General features: G+C 39.2%; 1 protein-coding gene across 2 annotated transcripts in view; it reads right to left on the bottom strand.

The window, feature by feature from the left end:
* Window positions 1-15396, bottom strand: part of pax7a (paired box 7a) — a 53562-nt gene extending 38166 nt beyond the window's left edge. Inside the window, exons 1-4 of one of the 2 annotated variants that reach the window (XM_024270144.2) lie at window positions 13817-15396; window positions 12729-12964; window positions 12100-12229; window positions 11634-11762 (exon numbers count right to left, since the gene is read on the bottom strand). In XM_024270144.2, coding sequence (XP_024125912.1) covers window positions 11634-11762; window positions 12100-12229; window positions 12729-12964; window positions 13817-13901 — 580 coding nt within the window. In that variant the 5' untranslated portion in view covers window positions 13902-15396. Of the gene's footprint in view, window positions 1-11633; window positions 11763-12084; window positions 12230-12728; window positions 12965-13816 lie in introns of both variants that reach the window. The other variant, XM_024270143.2, reaches the window with a different exon arrangement.
* Window positions 15397-17226: the final 1830 nt, after the last annotated feature.

Raw genomic sequence — 17226 nt, forward strand, 5'->3', positions numbered from 1 at the left:
CAATTACCCCCCTTCTCTCTGTTTGAGGTAGAGGGGGGGGTAGCAGTGAGAGCGATGCTCTTTTATGGCTGTTGTCATATGGATGAAGGCGCAGCGCGTCCATGAGAGCGCATGCTCACCTTCAACAACAGGGCGTCCACTGGGCCTCCCGGCCCTTTTCAGTCCAGAGAGACGAGCTCCTCAGGGGGCCATTAGAGCATGAATGGAGGCCTGACAGCCCTGTGCACCTCCGCAGGGCATCCATAAACGCTGACATATTGACTCCCCATGCCTCTGCGCTGCCTAAGTGTGAAAGCGTGAAGGGCTTGAAGGGTGGGATTCTTTTTATTTAACGTCCAACCGGCTAAAAGTTGGATATTAGAGACGTTATAAACGTTTGACTTCTGATTGGTGCTCAAGCCATCTTATCTCTTTGAACTACTAAATACTTGAACTTTTTTTATTTTTAACACTAAAACCTGACAACAGAATGTCTAAAAGATCGTTTTAAAACTTCAGAGGATGCTAAATCTGACTCTGGCACCTCTCACTTCTTCACTTAGACTTAACTTCACACTGGGGCTTCTCTTCTGTGAGCAGAATGTCACAGCCTGAACCCAAGTCTTCGCTAATTGAGGTCACACCAAAGTAATGAAATTAAGAGAGCACAAGAAAGTAAAGAAGCGCCCATGGGGGTCTCCCTCCAAATGGCACTAGAGCCTGTGCTCCGGTCCCCCAGCAAAAATCTCTGAAAAACCAACGCAGGAAATCAAACAGCTACGTCTCAAGGCTGTGAGCCGAGGACTCCTGGAGGAACAAATCATTCTCTCAATAAAGCCAAGGAGAGATTACTGGGCAGCATATAGGAATGCACACTGGACGTTTTTTTGTGCCCCAGGGAAGTTTTCTAATTTTCTGGACAGGGACGGGCTGCAAATGTTGTGGAAAAGTTTGAGATTTCCAGAAGAAAAGAGGAGTTTGTGAAAGAAATACGGAATTAAAAGAAAAGACACTATTATATTAGCTCCTTTTTTCTTATAAAAAAACTTAAAAAGATCTCAACATATTAAATGAATCACCATATCTTCAAGAATCAAGTAAAAGTCTCTTTTTGGGACACATTCCAGCATTTGGCATTAATTTCTGAGAGTCCCCCTATATACTAAGAGGTTGTAATGTTCACAGCAGAAAAGCTTTTTATACTGAGACTACATATTCCCCAAGGAGAGAATGACTGACGATGCAGAAATAAGCCCATTAGTTGAAAAGGGGGGACAACATTTCAAGTTGTTATTTTGTGGAATGGAACAGGAGCTCCACCCCACTGTTTGGACAAGCGCTTTCACATTTTAGCGTGGCGGCAGAAAAAAAAACACACTTCTGATTTGCAACACTTGGGGAACATGTTTATTGTCTTTGTGGTAATAAAAAAAAACCTGCACAATTAAAACAAATGAATATTTCAGTGGTGTGGCGCATCAAGAGCATAAAATGTGAAATGTTCTGGCCCTAAGTAGCATAGGCTAATGGCGATTTTAAAACTAGGAGACCGTGGTCAATGTTCCTCATTCATCACTGAGGGAGAGCGTGGGCGCACTGTGCTAAACATAATTACTGTTGCACATTATGTGGGCTATTCCTGTATTGTAATAAAATTAGCCAGAAATGCTTTTTGTCTTTTCTAATGCAACTCCATGGTAACCAGCGGACGGCCATAATGCAACACACTGTCCTGATCTGTGCCAGCTGTCAGAGTTTGACAACCTTAGCTAGCACGGCGAATTGGAGGAAACTACATTTCTTTCAATAAATTATGCGCCTCTATTCCGCTCATCCGTCGCATAATTTAATATGGGCATAATAAAGCCGGAGATATCCTGATGTTCCGTACAAGCATTTTTTATGTTCTTTTATTGTTTAGCTCAACGGCTTAATGGTCAAAGATCTTTTGGATTTTTTTTTTCTTTTTTTCGCTCTGATCGGATGAACATTTTGACTGAATTACAGGTAAGACTGTTTATTTCTCAATTTCACAGAAAGGGATTATGATTTGATCATTTTAGCTGTTTTACTGAAATACAGTCATCTTTTTTAACGTGAACAGGGACAGAAAAATATTATGAATAAATGTAATATGAAAGGAGAGGACCCATCACCAGTGAGAAAAGGTGCTTCAGGTCAAAAAGAAAAGCTCTGCCTTCAGTTTATGAAACAAACACAGGAACGTTAGCGATGGATTGTTTACACACCCTCAGGATTAATGGGTCAAAATTTACTTTTTTAATAAATTCATTGATTTGTTCATATTTGGAGTTGGAAAATATAGTTGAGGAACATTTAAATTGACATTTTTCAACTATTTTTAATGTTATTTGCTTTGTTTGAAGCAGAGAAAATCATATAAAATGAATTATGAATTTTATCAACCTATTTTGACACCAGAAAAAAAAAGAGAGAAGCTGTGGTTTGTTCATTATTTACACACGAAGTGGCAAAAACTTCCATAAAGTTTTCAGAATAACTCCAATAAAAACTAGAAAACATAGCTTGCAATAATGCTAGTGTGAATGCTTTTTGCTTAAAGTAATCGCTGAAGATGCTAAAGCTGTTTGCAAAATGCTAAATTTGCTAAAACACTAGAAATGCTGTTAAAGACCTATGAGCAACCAATTTTTTTTTTTAGATTTTGTAGTTAAATTGCTTAAAAATCTCTAAGACATGCAAATTTTGTAAACATTTTTAGTGCATTGCTTAAATATAAGATAAACTCCAAATTAGCCTTAAAAAAACCCCAAGTAGCTGCCAAATTAGCCAAAAAAGCTAGCTTACTTATATATTAGCTAAACTCCAAACTAGCCTAAAATTCCTCAGTAAACTGAATTAGTCAAAAATGTTAGCATGTTGCTAAAATAGAAGGTAAACTCTAAATTAGCCTAAAAAACCTACCGCTAATTCGATAACAAATTAGTCAAAAACGTTAGCATGTTGCTAAAATAGAAGGTAAACTCTAAATTAGCCTAAAAAACCTACCGCTAATTCGATAACAAATTAGCCAAAATCGTTAGCCTGTTGCTAAAATAGAAGGTAAACTCTAAATTTGCCTAAAAAAACCTACCGGTAATTCGATAACAAATTAGCCAAAAACGTTAGGATGTTGCTAATATATTAGCTAAACATCAAATTAGCCTCTTAAAAACGTTTTTTTTTTAAATGCTTTAAAAGATGAAATCATAGCACATGAATATATTTAAAGGCTTGTCACTAATCTACTTAAAATTTTTAAATTTGAAGACTTTCCTATTCATTTCCTATGGGGCATATTTTGCTCAATATTTAAAAAACTATTAAGTTCACGAATACCAAAAATAGAAGCAGTAATGTTATGAACATGCTGAGCGTTTTGATACCAAGATTGCTGAAAGTTGAGTTTTTACGTGCCGGAAAGGAGCAGGAAAATCACTGTATTTGCACAATAATAAGACTTCTTTTTTTTTTATTCAGACAACTAAAATAATTAAATAAAATTGTGTTCCAATGGCAAAAACCACAAGTTTTCCCATTAAAACCTTAGAAACTAATTTCCCCCTGCAGTGAACACTTGTCTTCTCTTGTGGCACGGCAAGGAATCAGTCTTGAGGGATAAATAAATAGCTTTTAAAAAAACATAGCCCCTCTTGTCAGGACATATAGCCGCTCAACAAGAGCAGCAGTCCACATGTCAACTCATTCTCTTCCCATTTCCTCAGGTCTCTTTGCTAAGACGTTGCTGTCTAATGAAGTAGAGGGATTGCAATCCCACCGGGTGAAGCAGACCTCTGTCATCCCCGAGTGTCGTCCCCCCCAACCCCAGCATACAGACAGCCCGCTCATTGTCCACCATCCAACGTAATACTCGCCAATCAGGATTCATTACAACACCAAATCTGTGAATGAACTGCCCAGCGAAAGCATAAACTGGCCGACAGAAAAATTGGGCCTCCCAGGGACCCTCTCAGAACCTAATTGGATTGCCAATACGGCCCACAGACGTTTGAGAAGTCGAGAAAAACAATGGGGCAGAAAATAAATACTCCAAAGCCACTCTGCCACTCTAACACAATATTGATCGTCTTCTTCTTCTTTTTGTTTGTTTAGAAAAGCCTCATCCCTGCTAATAGCTGTCTGAGAGTGTAATCTCTCCCTCCTCTCCTCCCCTCCCTATTTTCTGCATCCTTTCATTAAGTCTCAAATAGTTGAGGTTCAGTGTCGCACTGGGGGTACGGGGGCATGGGACTGGGGACCAATTGTTTGCTAATGGTGACACCTGCCAGAGCAGGCTCGGTCTATTTGGGGCCCGCCAAGCTGTAAACGGGATGCTCTCCCTCTTTAGCCAGATTAAGTGTGGGTTGCTGGGGTCACAAATCACTGGACTCCCTCTGATGTTGAGAGGCACAGAGCCAGAGACGGAGAGGGCTGAAGGGGAAAGAAAGAAAGCGGAGGCGGGAGGGACCGAAGGAGGGTCGGCGGACAAAGAGTGACAGTCTATTGTTTACTGAAAAAAAGAAGAAAATAAGGTATCGACTTAAGTGCGCACAGCGGGATTTATCACAACTTTTCACACAGAGTTGATCCATAACAAAAGCAGTATTAATCACAGAAATGCTTGTTTTTGATGTTGACTTAAAGCCCCCCTCAAAAAAAAAAAAGACGTTCCCAGTTGTGTTTAATTATGAAGTTTTTAACCAAAACCCCACAACCTAAATGTCTTAAAAGCCATTTTTCATGTTAATCTGAAGCCTCTGTTACCAAAATCTCCTCTGAGGGGGCGTGGCTTTTGGAGCTGAGCTGAGTAGCCCCGCCCTTAATCCCCTACTGTCTGATTATGATAGTTCTGTGTCTCGATAGCGTAAGTCTTCACCGCTGCTACATGAAAATGTCAAACAATATCAGTAATATCGTTTCGTTCTGATCCGGATGTCAGCTCTGGTGTCAGCTCTGACGTCAGCTCTGATGTCAGCTCTGACGTCAGCTCAGTTGTCAGCTCTGATGTCAGCTCAGACGAGGAAGTGAAGATCTTCATGGACAGAACTTCCTCCAAAATCCTGAGTCTTTCTCCTTCCAGTTCACCAAAGACTTTTAGCTAATTCTCCAATGTTTATTGACGTTGCTGTGATCAATACATTCAATCATTGGTTTCTCAGAGTTCTTGTAAAATAATGAAAGCTAACATCAAAATGCTCTTTCATTGATTTACAATCCTTTCCAACTGCGGTCAAATGAGCCGCCGTTCACATTGCCGTGGTCACATCAAGAAGCTCCGTGGAGTCTGGTGGAGATTTTCCAGCGTTCTCAGTCCTGCTACCGTAAGTATTGGATGAAACTCACACAAAAAATCCAGTGATGCTGATTTGACCACAGAAATGTGAACGGCGGCTCATTTGACTGCAGTCAATCCGATCTTCTCTTCTCCAGAACCAGAACTAGACACACTAGAGGAGCAGATGAGGGTTTAGTGCATGTGCAGCAGAGCTGTTGTGATATAAAGAAGATCATTAATTCAGAGTCTGTCTGCCACAGTTTGATTGACAGAGATTTAAAAAGAGAAATACTCGGAAAAGGAAAAAACAAAACGATTTTGTTGTTTTTCATAAGAAAAATGCCACATTTAAGAACTCAAAAAACATGATTTTCAATGAAGTGGACTTTAAAGAACAGTCACACGAGTTTTACTTAACATTAAACTCAAAGAAGACGATCTCAAGTCAAACTTTATTCTCTTTAAAGCACATATAGAACAAAGCCACAGAAAAACTCAGTGACCATGACAAGCTCCTCCCCCTTTTCCTTTGCAGATGTACATTAATGCAAAAAAGAGCAGAGATCTGAGCGGCAGCAGAAGCACCCTGTCTCCTCTGAAACTGCTGCTGTCCAGCCTGATCGTGTCAGTTTGAAGGCTCCTATTGAAAAGTATTCAAGCATCTGCCTTTGAGGCACAATAGCAGCTAGTTTATAAACTGTCTGCGCAGGCACCCGGAGGCTTTGGGCCGCATTGTTTTCGTCCCCTTAATAAACTTTTCGGAGGAGTTCATCAACTTTGCTGAATGGCCTATGCAGCAAGTCACAAGACAGAAAATAACAGACGGGCCTCTTCTCCTCCCTCTCCTTTCTCTCTTTCTTTTCTAGTGGCCGTTCGTCTAACAATAGGGAGAGTAGGCTGTCAAACATCACAGGGAATTCATGTCGCCAGCAGGAGACGGGAAAAAGGCTATTCCAAAGAATAGTTAAATCTCTCACATTTGCACAGAAAGTGTTAAAATGAAAAATATTTACAAAATAAATGTGATTAAAGTGAAAGAAACAAAATTGCTTATTTTTTAGGGAAGTATAGACATTTAAAGTAAATAAAACAAGTCTAAAAATTTGATTTTATTTTTAAAAAAGGCCTCAAACTAACTAAAAGTAAAAAAATAAAGGTTTACCTTGCATATTTAAAGCAAAACTAGTCAGAGAATGTTTAAATGAGGATAAAAATATAATAAAACGTTCAATTCAGCCCAGTTACCCCCCACCCTTTTACTATCTGACCCAAAAAGGCCTTATTGGCTGCCCCGGACCAACCACCTACTGTTTCCCACTGATTCACTGGCTGCGTTTTAACACACTAATTAGATGTGACAAGTTCAACGAGCTGGTTTCAGTTAGGGAAAAGCTGGGCAGGTTATGATTTCCGAGTCAGACTCACAGGGGAATCTGTGGACAGCTGATTCCTGTCAGCCCCATTCATCTTCTTACAGCCAATTAAACATTAATGTTAACAAAACGCTGCCAATTTGGGGGAATAAATTAAGAGTGGCTGGTGGCAGACGGGCTGAAATACTGAATAAAAATATAAATAAATAGTGGTATTTTAATTATTATTATTATTTGGATAATTCTGCAACAAATATAAAATATATGTTTAAAAAAATATATTGATCTGGCTTTAAGTTTTAAAACTCCACCTGTTGTGTGTGATTGCCTAAAAAAATCGAGGAAGAAGATGAAACATGGAGATTTTCTACTTCTCTTGGACCACAGCCCTGCAGGCACGCCACAGCATCCCAGAGCGCCACAGTGAAAATTGGCGGAATAAAACACAGACAGAAATGAGAGACGCGCTGAAGCACCCTACTGTTGTGACAGGATACCTGGAGGGCAGCGCTTCCTCTTTAATTTGTCTCGTATGGCTCGAGACCCCCAACCAGTCACTCAATCCTCCGAGTCTGCGTATAAGCCCACGGAATTTAATTCTCGGCGGTGAAATTATATGCTATAATTAAATATCACATCATTCTCCAAACGCTTTGTGGCATCTTATCCAGCCGGTCTGCGGCAGCAGCATCGCTGTTGTTATCACATTAATTCTAACAACATCTAAAAACATCCCTATCGCTGCTGAAGGAGGAAATTCGCCGGCCAAACAAAAGGCCACCGATGGGCTTACAGCTTATTTTCTGATATTTGCAAGCAGGAAACGTTAACCTTGAAATGTTGCTATCTGCATCTAACAATGTGTGATCATAACCCCGTAAATGAGGGGAGAAATTGAATCCTTTTAAGTTATTAAGCAGGAAAGGATTATAAACTCGTCTTTATAAATGAGCTAGAAATCCCCATGTCTTCCTCTGTACACTTTTAAATTTCCCACAAGAAGCTGGAGAGGAAAGATTGCCCCTTTTCAAGAGCCCCACAAGAGATGGAAAAACCATTTTTGTGCCCAGATAGGAAGTCGTCCCACATGGTAAGCGGCACTTTAATTAATAGACAGCCTTGAGAGGTATCACTGTCAGCCGGGATAATGGTGACAGAGCTGGTGTTTGTGCTTCCATGAATATTTCTCATGTGATCAAAGTCAAATGCCAGCGCAGAGTGAATTTAAACCTACTCTACTTTTTTTTTCCTTTAATGCTTTCGACACTTAAAGCTCCTGACACTGAAACGTCGTGCCGGGTTGTAGGTCTGCAAGCTTAAACTGTCCTCCTCAGAAATGATGCTCATTACTCATAACACTGAGTTTCTTGTTATTGTGTTGCACGGTTCGCTCGAGTTACCTCAAGTTACCAAAAGGCCGATTTGTTACACCGCAAGTCGCTGCTGTCATCAAGTCGTGTAAATAGTCTGCTAACAAAAATACAACACGAATTAAAAATAAAATCCTTTAATAAGGCCTAATTAAAGCTTTTTTATGGTTAGCAACAGGCTACATCTTATTTTTTCTTTTTTTATGTGAAGTAACCATAACATGGGAAAATATAGTTGCTAAGCAACCTGCTGGCTTACACTGAAACCAAGCTAAAAAATAACATATTTTTCAATTTATTATTATTTTTTATATGTTTTCTTTTTTTAAATAATGGTTAAACCCTCCAATAAATTGTTTTATTTCTTGTTATTAGAGAGCAGAAAAAGAGTGACGGTACTGTTAAAAAAATAATAATAATAATTAAAATAATTAATCGGTTAAAGGCGTAATAATTCAAAACATCATGCCAGCATAACAATATCACAGCACATGCATTTTAGAGAATGAGAAGCCACCGTCAGAATAAAAATTGAGGATTCTGATTAGTTTGTAATCCATAAACAAATACAAATAAAATATCAATATTATAAGGATTGTTAAAAACTCTATTAAAATAACCCGAGTTGGGTCATTTTTAACCCTAAATCAGACGTTTTTCTGGGTTAGTTTAGCTCAGGAAATATTAGAAACTTGGGAAATATGCATAAATTGAGTTAAAAAGGAAATCAAAAATTAAACAAAAAACTAGAAATATATCCCAACGTGAATAATCCAAAAATGTGTTTAAGAAATAAACTTAAGTCCATTTATTTTATTCTTTTTTGGTAATTGTTGTTCAAAATTGGTAATTTTTCCATTATAATTTAAATAAAACATATAATAATAATAATAATAATAATAATAATAATAATAATAATAATAATAATAATAATAATAATAATAATGGTTGCGTCTTTCAACTCCTGTCCTCTCCATAAGAAATATGCGGGCCTACCAATGTAAATTCCAGTGAAATGTGGCTTGAGTGGCTGCGGGGACAGGGGAGGTTAATCCGAGTTTAATGCAGTGATGCACAGCGCAGGGTCTGGGCTATGATGGGTATGTTATCTCTGCCCAACATTTGGGTCTCCCTCAATTTCCACCCAGCCAAATAGCTGCGAGAAAGTGCAGATGGAGTCACTCTCAATGCCTGAGGAAAAAACGTTATTAATAGCTAAATAACTTCCCCATACTTTCACTGAATCTCTCTCACACACTGTTCCAGATGGATTTGTTTGAAGTGGTCTCCCGCTTCATTCCCCCTGTCCTTCTCATTCAGCGCGGCTTTAGACCCGAAATATAGCTACATTATATTACCATACACTTAGAGACTGGATGTGCGCGCGCGCGGAGTACATCCCTGCGCGCATGTGTGTTTGTGGAGTGAAAATGCGCTGCAGGAGCGCAGATTCAAAGTCCAGAAGCATCTTTTTTTGGTTTTGTTTTATGAGGAAAACCATTCCAATTACGCATCTGGTGCGTAATTGAACCAAATGAAATAGTACATTTTTTCATAATTTATACACAAAAATGTAAAAATGAAAAAGAAAAAGTTGATGCCTCCTCATGAATGCCCAGTCCCACCCCCCACCCCCCGATCTTTAAAGTGACCCCACGTGTCATCAGTAATTAGGGGGGAGCAGGGATAATGCTGCGGTTTGTTGGAGTGTGGTGTCTCCACTTCATGTGACCGGTAGCAGGACGCGTCGATGTGGCAAACGCGCGCGCATTTACAGCTGATTCCGTCGGAGGCCACGCAGGCGCCAAACAATGCGCCCGAGCAGTGTTTCATCCTCCTCCGATTTTTGCGAAGGATTTTCTGCACGTGAATCTTTAAAGTAAAAAAGTGGAACATTTTTCCCAAAATCTAATAAATGTCATTTTTTTTTATAAAAGCGTAAAAATAAAAACGTAGATTAAAAAAATAACCTCAGAGAAGGTAAACCTGTGATGTAACACCAACCTAATAAACAAACAAATAAAGTCTTAAAATCTGGATAAAAGCAAAAAATACGCACGATTTTTTTTTATTTTGCCCAGGGCGAGACACTGTGAGCTCCGCTCTGAGATGAAAGTGAAAAGAAATAAAAGGCTCTATTTAATCTGCTTTAAAACCCCTCTCCACATAAGGACTGTGCTTCAAACTCACAGAGTGAGGGGCTGATTGGGGATAAATACATTTCTTACCATGCCTGCAAGCTATTACACCCGGCACGAACACAGCCACCTATTCAGGCGAGCGCCGTTCCAAGCGCTTACTCTAATAAGTATTAACATTATTAAACGCCATCCGGATGCTCGTCGTCTAAACTACATTACGCGCGCCGCGCGTCGCTTTTACGTAAATCAATCCTAATTTAAAACACAAGCAGGCAAGAAACCCGCGCGCACATGCAGACACTGCGCCATGCATGCAGCGCGCGGGTCTGCGGTGAGCTGATGATTTAGTGATAATTCGACCCTTTACACGTCCAACTATCACATTATCCGCCAAGCGTGCGCCTTATGGTTGTGCGTAAAGACGCGCTCCGGCGCAAGATGTCGGTCATTTTCAGCCAGCGGGGCTTACAACCATTCTGCTGGAACACAGAAGATATTTGCAACAAAATGGTGACATTTTTTTTCTTCTCCTTCTCTCCGAACATTAATGCGTGGTGTGACAGAAAAGAGGACCGTTTTCACGCTATCAACCGATTCTTCTCCAAAAGGCCATTATATAAAATTACAAAACTATCTAGCAGCGGGGCGTACTGAATAATTCATCCCCCTTTATGTCTGCTCCTGCCCTTTGTCCAAACTTTTTTCTCCTTTTTTTCCATGAGAATGGAAAGGCCTATAGTCTCCTCTTTTCGCCCGCCCTGCTTTCCAGGATTCGCTTTTGTGCCGCGGACTCATCACTTCAGAAAAGCGTCAACAGAGGAGGAGGTTTCGCTCCTGAAGTTCAGATTCAAGTTTGAAACTATTTTTTTGTATTATTTGTGGAGCGGGGGGTTGGAGAGAAGAAATTTCTGGAATCCATTCGTGGAAAAAAGAGTTGCGTGGTTTGTAAAGCTTGTGCGTAAAAACCGAGAAACGTAAAAAATCCATCAAAAATATTTATATTTTTGTTAATTTATCTGAAAAATATATGATTATTTTGTTGTTCAGTGAGCATTTTAATGGTAAAAAAACAGTTGTAAAAATGTTATAAATTATAATAATAATTTCAAGATTGATTTCCACTTTAACTGACAAGTGGTGAAATGTCAGTGAACTGACACCGTTTGCAAAATGGGTCAACTGTCAGCTGTCATTTAGAGGTCGTTTAAATGACTGAGGAAATGAATGAGGAGGAATTCGCCACACAAATTAATTTTCTGCAGTTAAATACCTTCTGCCAAGACTCTCATAAATAATTGCGTGAACGAACAAGTGCCTGGCTCGGAGGATCAGAGCAGGAAGGAATTGTTTAGCAGCAGCAGCAGTTTTTCCTCCCCCTCCTCCCACTCCCTCCCCTCCTCCAAGATGATTTTAGGCAAACATTTTGATCATGATAATGAAAGTCGAAATTTTAAGACATTTTGAGTTAACTTACATTTATCACCGAGGATGCCATCGATGCTATGCTTTGTTTTCTTTTCTCCATCTTCATCCTTCTTATCACAGTCATCCTCGTCATCTTTTTTGCCAAATCGGGCCCTCAAAACGCGGCTGATGGAGCTCACTAATGGCAACAAAAAGGTAAATGGGTGATTAGCCCTAAAACCCATAAAAGAACCATAATAATCCTATCAGACATTTTAGAAGGATACAGAACAGGAAAAAGTTTGACATGAAGCTTAAAACCAAAATGATAAATGACATAGAAACATGTAACTAAAGAGCACTGAAGCCACATTTCAACAGGAGATTTCGGTTTTTTTAGGTCAAACAGCATGTGGGTCTGCTTACTGATGGGGTTTATTATCAGTAAGTGAACATGTTGAAGTCAGTGATGCTGCAGTGTTCGCTGGTAGTGAGTAAAAATAAAAAAAAGTGCAGCTTACCAGATGAAGCCTCACCTGAAGGAACTGTGCTTCTGTCGCACACACCGTCCTTCAGCAGCTTATCCCGGATCTCCCAGCTGAACATGCCAGGGTTTTCTCTCTTGTACTCTTCGATCCGCTTCTCCACATCAGGAGTTGCCACCTGCTTTAGGTTTGAAATCAAATCAAAGCAAAAAAAAAAAAAAAAAGCAAACAAAAAACACACACACACACACACAAAAAGCATTTTAGTTCCACTTTGTGGCTTTTATTTTATTTATTTTACTCATTTATGGAAGATAAAATGTAAAAAAAAATAAATGAGATTTTTTTTATTTATAAAGCATCATTTAATATTTTTTTGACATTTCACATTTAATAAATGTGTAAATGCATTTTATTAAATTGTACACAAAATATGTTTTGAAATTCTATATTTCAAGTTTATTCATTTTATTTTTTAGCTTTAAAAACCTAAAACATTTCGTTTTTTTATAATATTGTAATTGAAGGTAAAAAAAAATATTTATTTTTAAGTTTGGCACGCTTTTATTTAAATGACAAATTAAGATTTGTTGAAATAAAAAATAAATATCAGACGTCCATCATCCAGCTGCTGCTGCTGCTGCGACCCAGTTTTTTGGGGGCGGCGGACCGCCACTCACCCTGGGTTTACTGCCCCCGATGGCTCCGGGACGGATGGATCCGGTCTCCTGGTACCGGCACAGGATCTTGGACACGCAGCCGTGAGAAACTCGCAGTTGCCGCGAGATGACGCAGGGTCGGATTCCGTGGTGGGCCATCTCCACTATCTTGTGTCGGATGTGATTTGGCAGCGGCCTCCCGTTGATGAACACTCCTCCAAGCTGATTCACTCTACCCTGGCCCAGAGGGGTAGACACTGCGCCACAACAAACAACAACAGCTTCAAAAAACAAGTTACATTATTTATGTTTTTGTTGATATTTTTTGCATTTACGCTCATTATCATATTGCACATTTCCAAAGGGAGCGTGGTGCCAAACAGACGCAGCCGCAGTCTGCGTGACAGGATGCGTCCAAGGCCACTTGAGGAAGCAATTTCACATTCAAGAGACCCTAAAGTGGCCAACTCTCCCCACCTTGATTATTCGTAGTCATGCTGTACAAATATTGATGTGATCCTTTGAGCCATCTTTTTGCTGTGTGTGTTATTGCCATTTCCAGCAGCAGGACACTTGAGCAAATCCCGGGGCTCGAGGAACTCGCGAGCTGCGTGGGTTTTTACGCACTTGAGCACGAAGTGGGTGTTGGGGGGAAAAGTGTTTCCACAAATGCATGCAAATACAAAATGGTCTTTGTTTTCCCGCCCATATGCGTCTGGGGGGTTTAATGATTGAAGTGTAAAAATATATTTAAATTTTAAAAATGCATTTGTTTTAAAATAATGTATGCAAATATTTGGGAATTAAAGAGAAAAACTAAAAGATGTGGAGGCATTTTTGATACATTTGGGAGATAATTATTTTAAAAGTTTATGAATTCAATAAAATAATAATTATTTTAAAAATATTGTCATAAATAAATGTGTTTTGACCAGAACCTGAGCTGAAATTAAATGCGCAATGATTGCGCTTTTGTTCCAACATTATTATTTTTGTTTATTTTCCAGCATGTGCCACATCTGAGGGCCCACACAGCGAACAACCACCGAGCACAAGTCCAAAAAAATAAATAAATAAAAAAAAGAATCCCATGTTGTTCCCTTTCTTACCTTCTAGGGGAAAACCGGTTCTGGGGTAATTCTGGCCTGGCGCAGGGCGCACCATCCGAGGCACAGTTCCGGGCAGAGTAGCCATCCTGTAGCTACTCAGGCAAAAACACCCAACTGGACACTGATCGAGCCTTCAGCTCTGCAAGTCCAAACCCCCCCAGCCCCCAGAGAAGAAACGACAAACAAACCCAACAAAGTGAAATAGGAAAAATGAAAAAATAAAAATAAAAAAGGGAATGTATTCAAAACGCTCAACAAGACGCGCCGCTGCTGTCAAATCCTAATCCCAGGCGGGTGATCTTGACAAGCTCTCCTTCCACCGGGGGGGGGAATAAAACTGATCCTCTCCCCTGACGTGATGAATGTGCCACAAAAATAAAGAAAAATGTTGCAACAAATTAGGTTTGGAAATGGAGGAGTGGCACCTAAATGGAGCGCGCTGGTGTTTTCTCTTCCCCCTCGTTCTAGTTTGGGTTCAGTAGAATGTCTGGTGGCTTGCTGGAAGTAGTTTAAGTGGCCAACTTTCGTGCATGTCGTAGGAGGAGACAGCCGCGCGCTCCCATAGGCTCCCTGCCCTTTCTTTTATGGATGAAGGAGAGTGGGTTTAGCCAGGAGCCGGCCGACCAATCAGATCAGCACCGAGCGCTTTTCTTTCTTTTTTTTTTCTAAATTCACAGCCGCTTCTCACACAAGAGCCCAAACAAGAAGAGCACTTCAGGAGATCTAAATAATGTTTGAAAGCATTTTCTTGTCTGATCAAATCCGTGAAATATATTAGTATTTATAGATTTTTCCTCTTGTTTTTTTTTCCAAAAGTGAAAAATGCGCATAAAACCTAAAAGGAAAGTAAATAAAATACATAATAAAAGCAATAAAAATAATTGTGCACACATTTTCATTTATTTCCTATGGAGTCTTTCCAAATTAATAAAATCTTTCCATCAAAACACGAGTTTTTTTCCGGGGCCCGCTGTGCGTAAAACGGCACCAAAACCGCTCCTTTACGCAGGCCAGGGTTACACTTTAAGATGCCTTCAGCTTGTTAACCTTTCAATTAGGATAATGCGCGCAGCAAGTCGCTCTCACAGCTTTTTGTGGCAATTACCCTGCAACATTTGGATCGACCCGATATTGGTGACAACAGGTTGACTTGTTCAAGTAATTGCTTGAAGGTAATTGTTTAAAAAAACTGACGTGTCACTATTAAAAGGCAAAAGAGAAAGGGCCCATATGGCAGAGGGAGAGGAGCAGCATGTGTTAACTCTGTGGGCCCACCGTGCATATAAAATTGGGTGACAATTGCCGTGGAAAACACTCCTGGTGGAAGGCAATTTCACAAATAATTTTAGCAACAATTAGGGAGTGTGGAGGGGTGAAATGGCGATTTCACATGCAGATGTGCCGGTGGGAGAGATCTGGTACCCCTGCCGAATAGCTATGACCCTCACACTCCCGGCTTTGGTTTGCTTCACATGGGACACGGAGGCACAAAGAGACCGCCACCCTCCCGGAAAGGCGCAAAGAGCTCTGGATTAAGTCAAGCATCAATCACGGACATCTTCCCTCAGCATCAGCAGCATCAGCAGGTATGGTTCTGGAAGAAGCGCCAAATGTGTTCTCCAGCAGCACCATCAGGTCTTACCTCTGTTCTGCTAATCTTTTAAAGCCTGATATTCATTTGCCACAGTTGTTAATAATTACACCCAGCAGAAAAGCATCGGCATTGTGCAGAAACGTTTACGTTATAATGAATTTAACAGGCTGCGCTCCACAGTTTGTTGCTGCAAACATTTCTTACAGAATGTGATGAGCCTGTTATTAGCATTAAAATGAAGCTTTAATTTGTGCACTTGGCCCAACTAAAAAAAACGCTGGTTATGTACTCACTTTTACCTTTATTTTACTTTTAATGGCATGAAATGACTGCAGCTAAAGTAGCAGAATAGTCAGATTTTTGCTCTAAATTCTCAGGAAAATTAGATTATTTTTGTTCTATAGATTTAGATTTTAATTAAGCACAAATAAGTACAACAAGATCTACCAGTGGCTGTGTCAGAAAAGCCACTTTTCTGTAAATTCCACTTTCATAGCCCCACGTCTGCATCTGACTCCCGCTTATCCTCGTCACACCTTAAGCCCCATTTAGGCTGCTTGTTTCTGCAGGGTTCAGCTCTGCGTCTGCCTCACTTTACTGTCACTGAAGTTTCCTCTCAGCTGCTGCAGACACACAAAAAAACCCTTCCTCTGTCTCCCGATACTGTCTCCAATCTTATCTTGATCAGGGCCGACTCTTCAAACACTTCCCTGCATATATAGCCTCTTATTATTTATGTTATGGCAATTACTAAAGTTTCTTTTTTGCTTGTAGGTGAACACCCTTCCAGTTCCTCCTCCTTCTCTTTGTGCATTTCTTTAAGTTATTCACAAAGACTAAAGAGAAAGCGCCTTTGATGAGTTTTTTAATCTATTATTTTACATGAATACTCAAACATACAACATATTTTCAAAACTTTTCTTTAAGTGTTTTGTTTTATCTTTATTTTTTATGTCAATCATCACAAAAGAAGGATTTTATATTGTGCTTCATGTGTTTTATTTTAGCTGAAAGTTTGCAAATGAAACATAAAGAGTCAAAAATATGAGTTTTTATTTCGCCCTTTTTACATTTAAAGATAAAATGATGATTATTTGTAAATTGGAAAAAAATATTTTTCTGTCTAAATGCCAAAAAAAAAACACAATTTTCTCTCCTAAAAATTATAGATTGTTCTAAAACATAATCTAAAGTATATGAAACATTGGATTATTCTAGCTTTTTGGACTATTTTGCCATTTAATAAGATTTACTAACATAGCTAATGTTTTAGCTCCATTTTAGCCATTTTGCCCAATTTAGGCTTTATTTGATCGTTTCTTTGTGTCCATTTTTATGTTTTAGCTAATATTTCAGTTAAATTTTGGTTGTTCTGCTTAATTTAGGCTTTTTTAATCGTTTTTTGTGTCAATTTTTACGGGTTTAGTTAATTTCTTGGTTAAATTTTGGCTGTTTTGGCTAATTTAGGCTTTTTTTAAATCATTTTTTATGTCCATTTTTATGGGTTTAGCTAATTTTTCAGTTAAATTTTGGCTGTTTTGGCTAATATAGGCTTTTTTATCGTTTTTTTATGCCCATTTTTATGGGTTTAGCTAATTTTTCAGTTAAATTTTGGCTATTTTGGCTAATTTAGGCTTTCTTTGTAGTTCTTTAAGCCATTTTGGAGTTTAGCTAATATCTCAGCTACATGCTAGCTGTTTTGGCTAATTTAGGCTTTTTGTAGTTTTTTCCTTTATAGGGTATTCTGAAGTTTAGCTATTTTTTCAGCTACATTTTAGCTGTTTTTGGCCAACTAGGTTTTTTTTTTTTTTTTTTT

This window comes from Oryzias melastigma, linkage group LG5, assembly GCF_002922805.2.
Source record: "Oryzias melastigma strain HK-1 linkage group LG5, ASM292280v2, whole genome shotgun sequence".
Classification (NCBI taxonomy): Eukaryota; Metazoa; Chordata; class Actinopteri; order Beloniformes; family Adrianichthyidae; genus Oryzias; species Oryzias melastigma.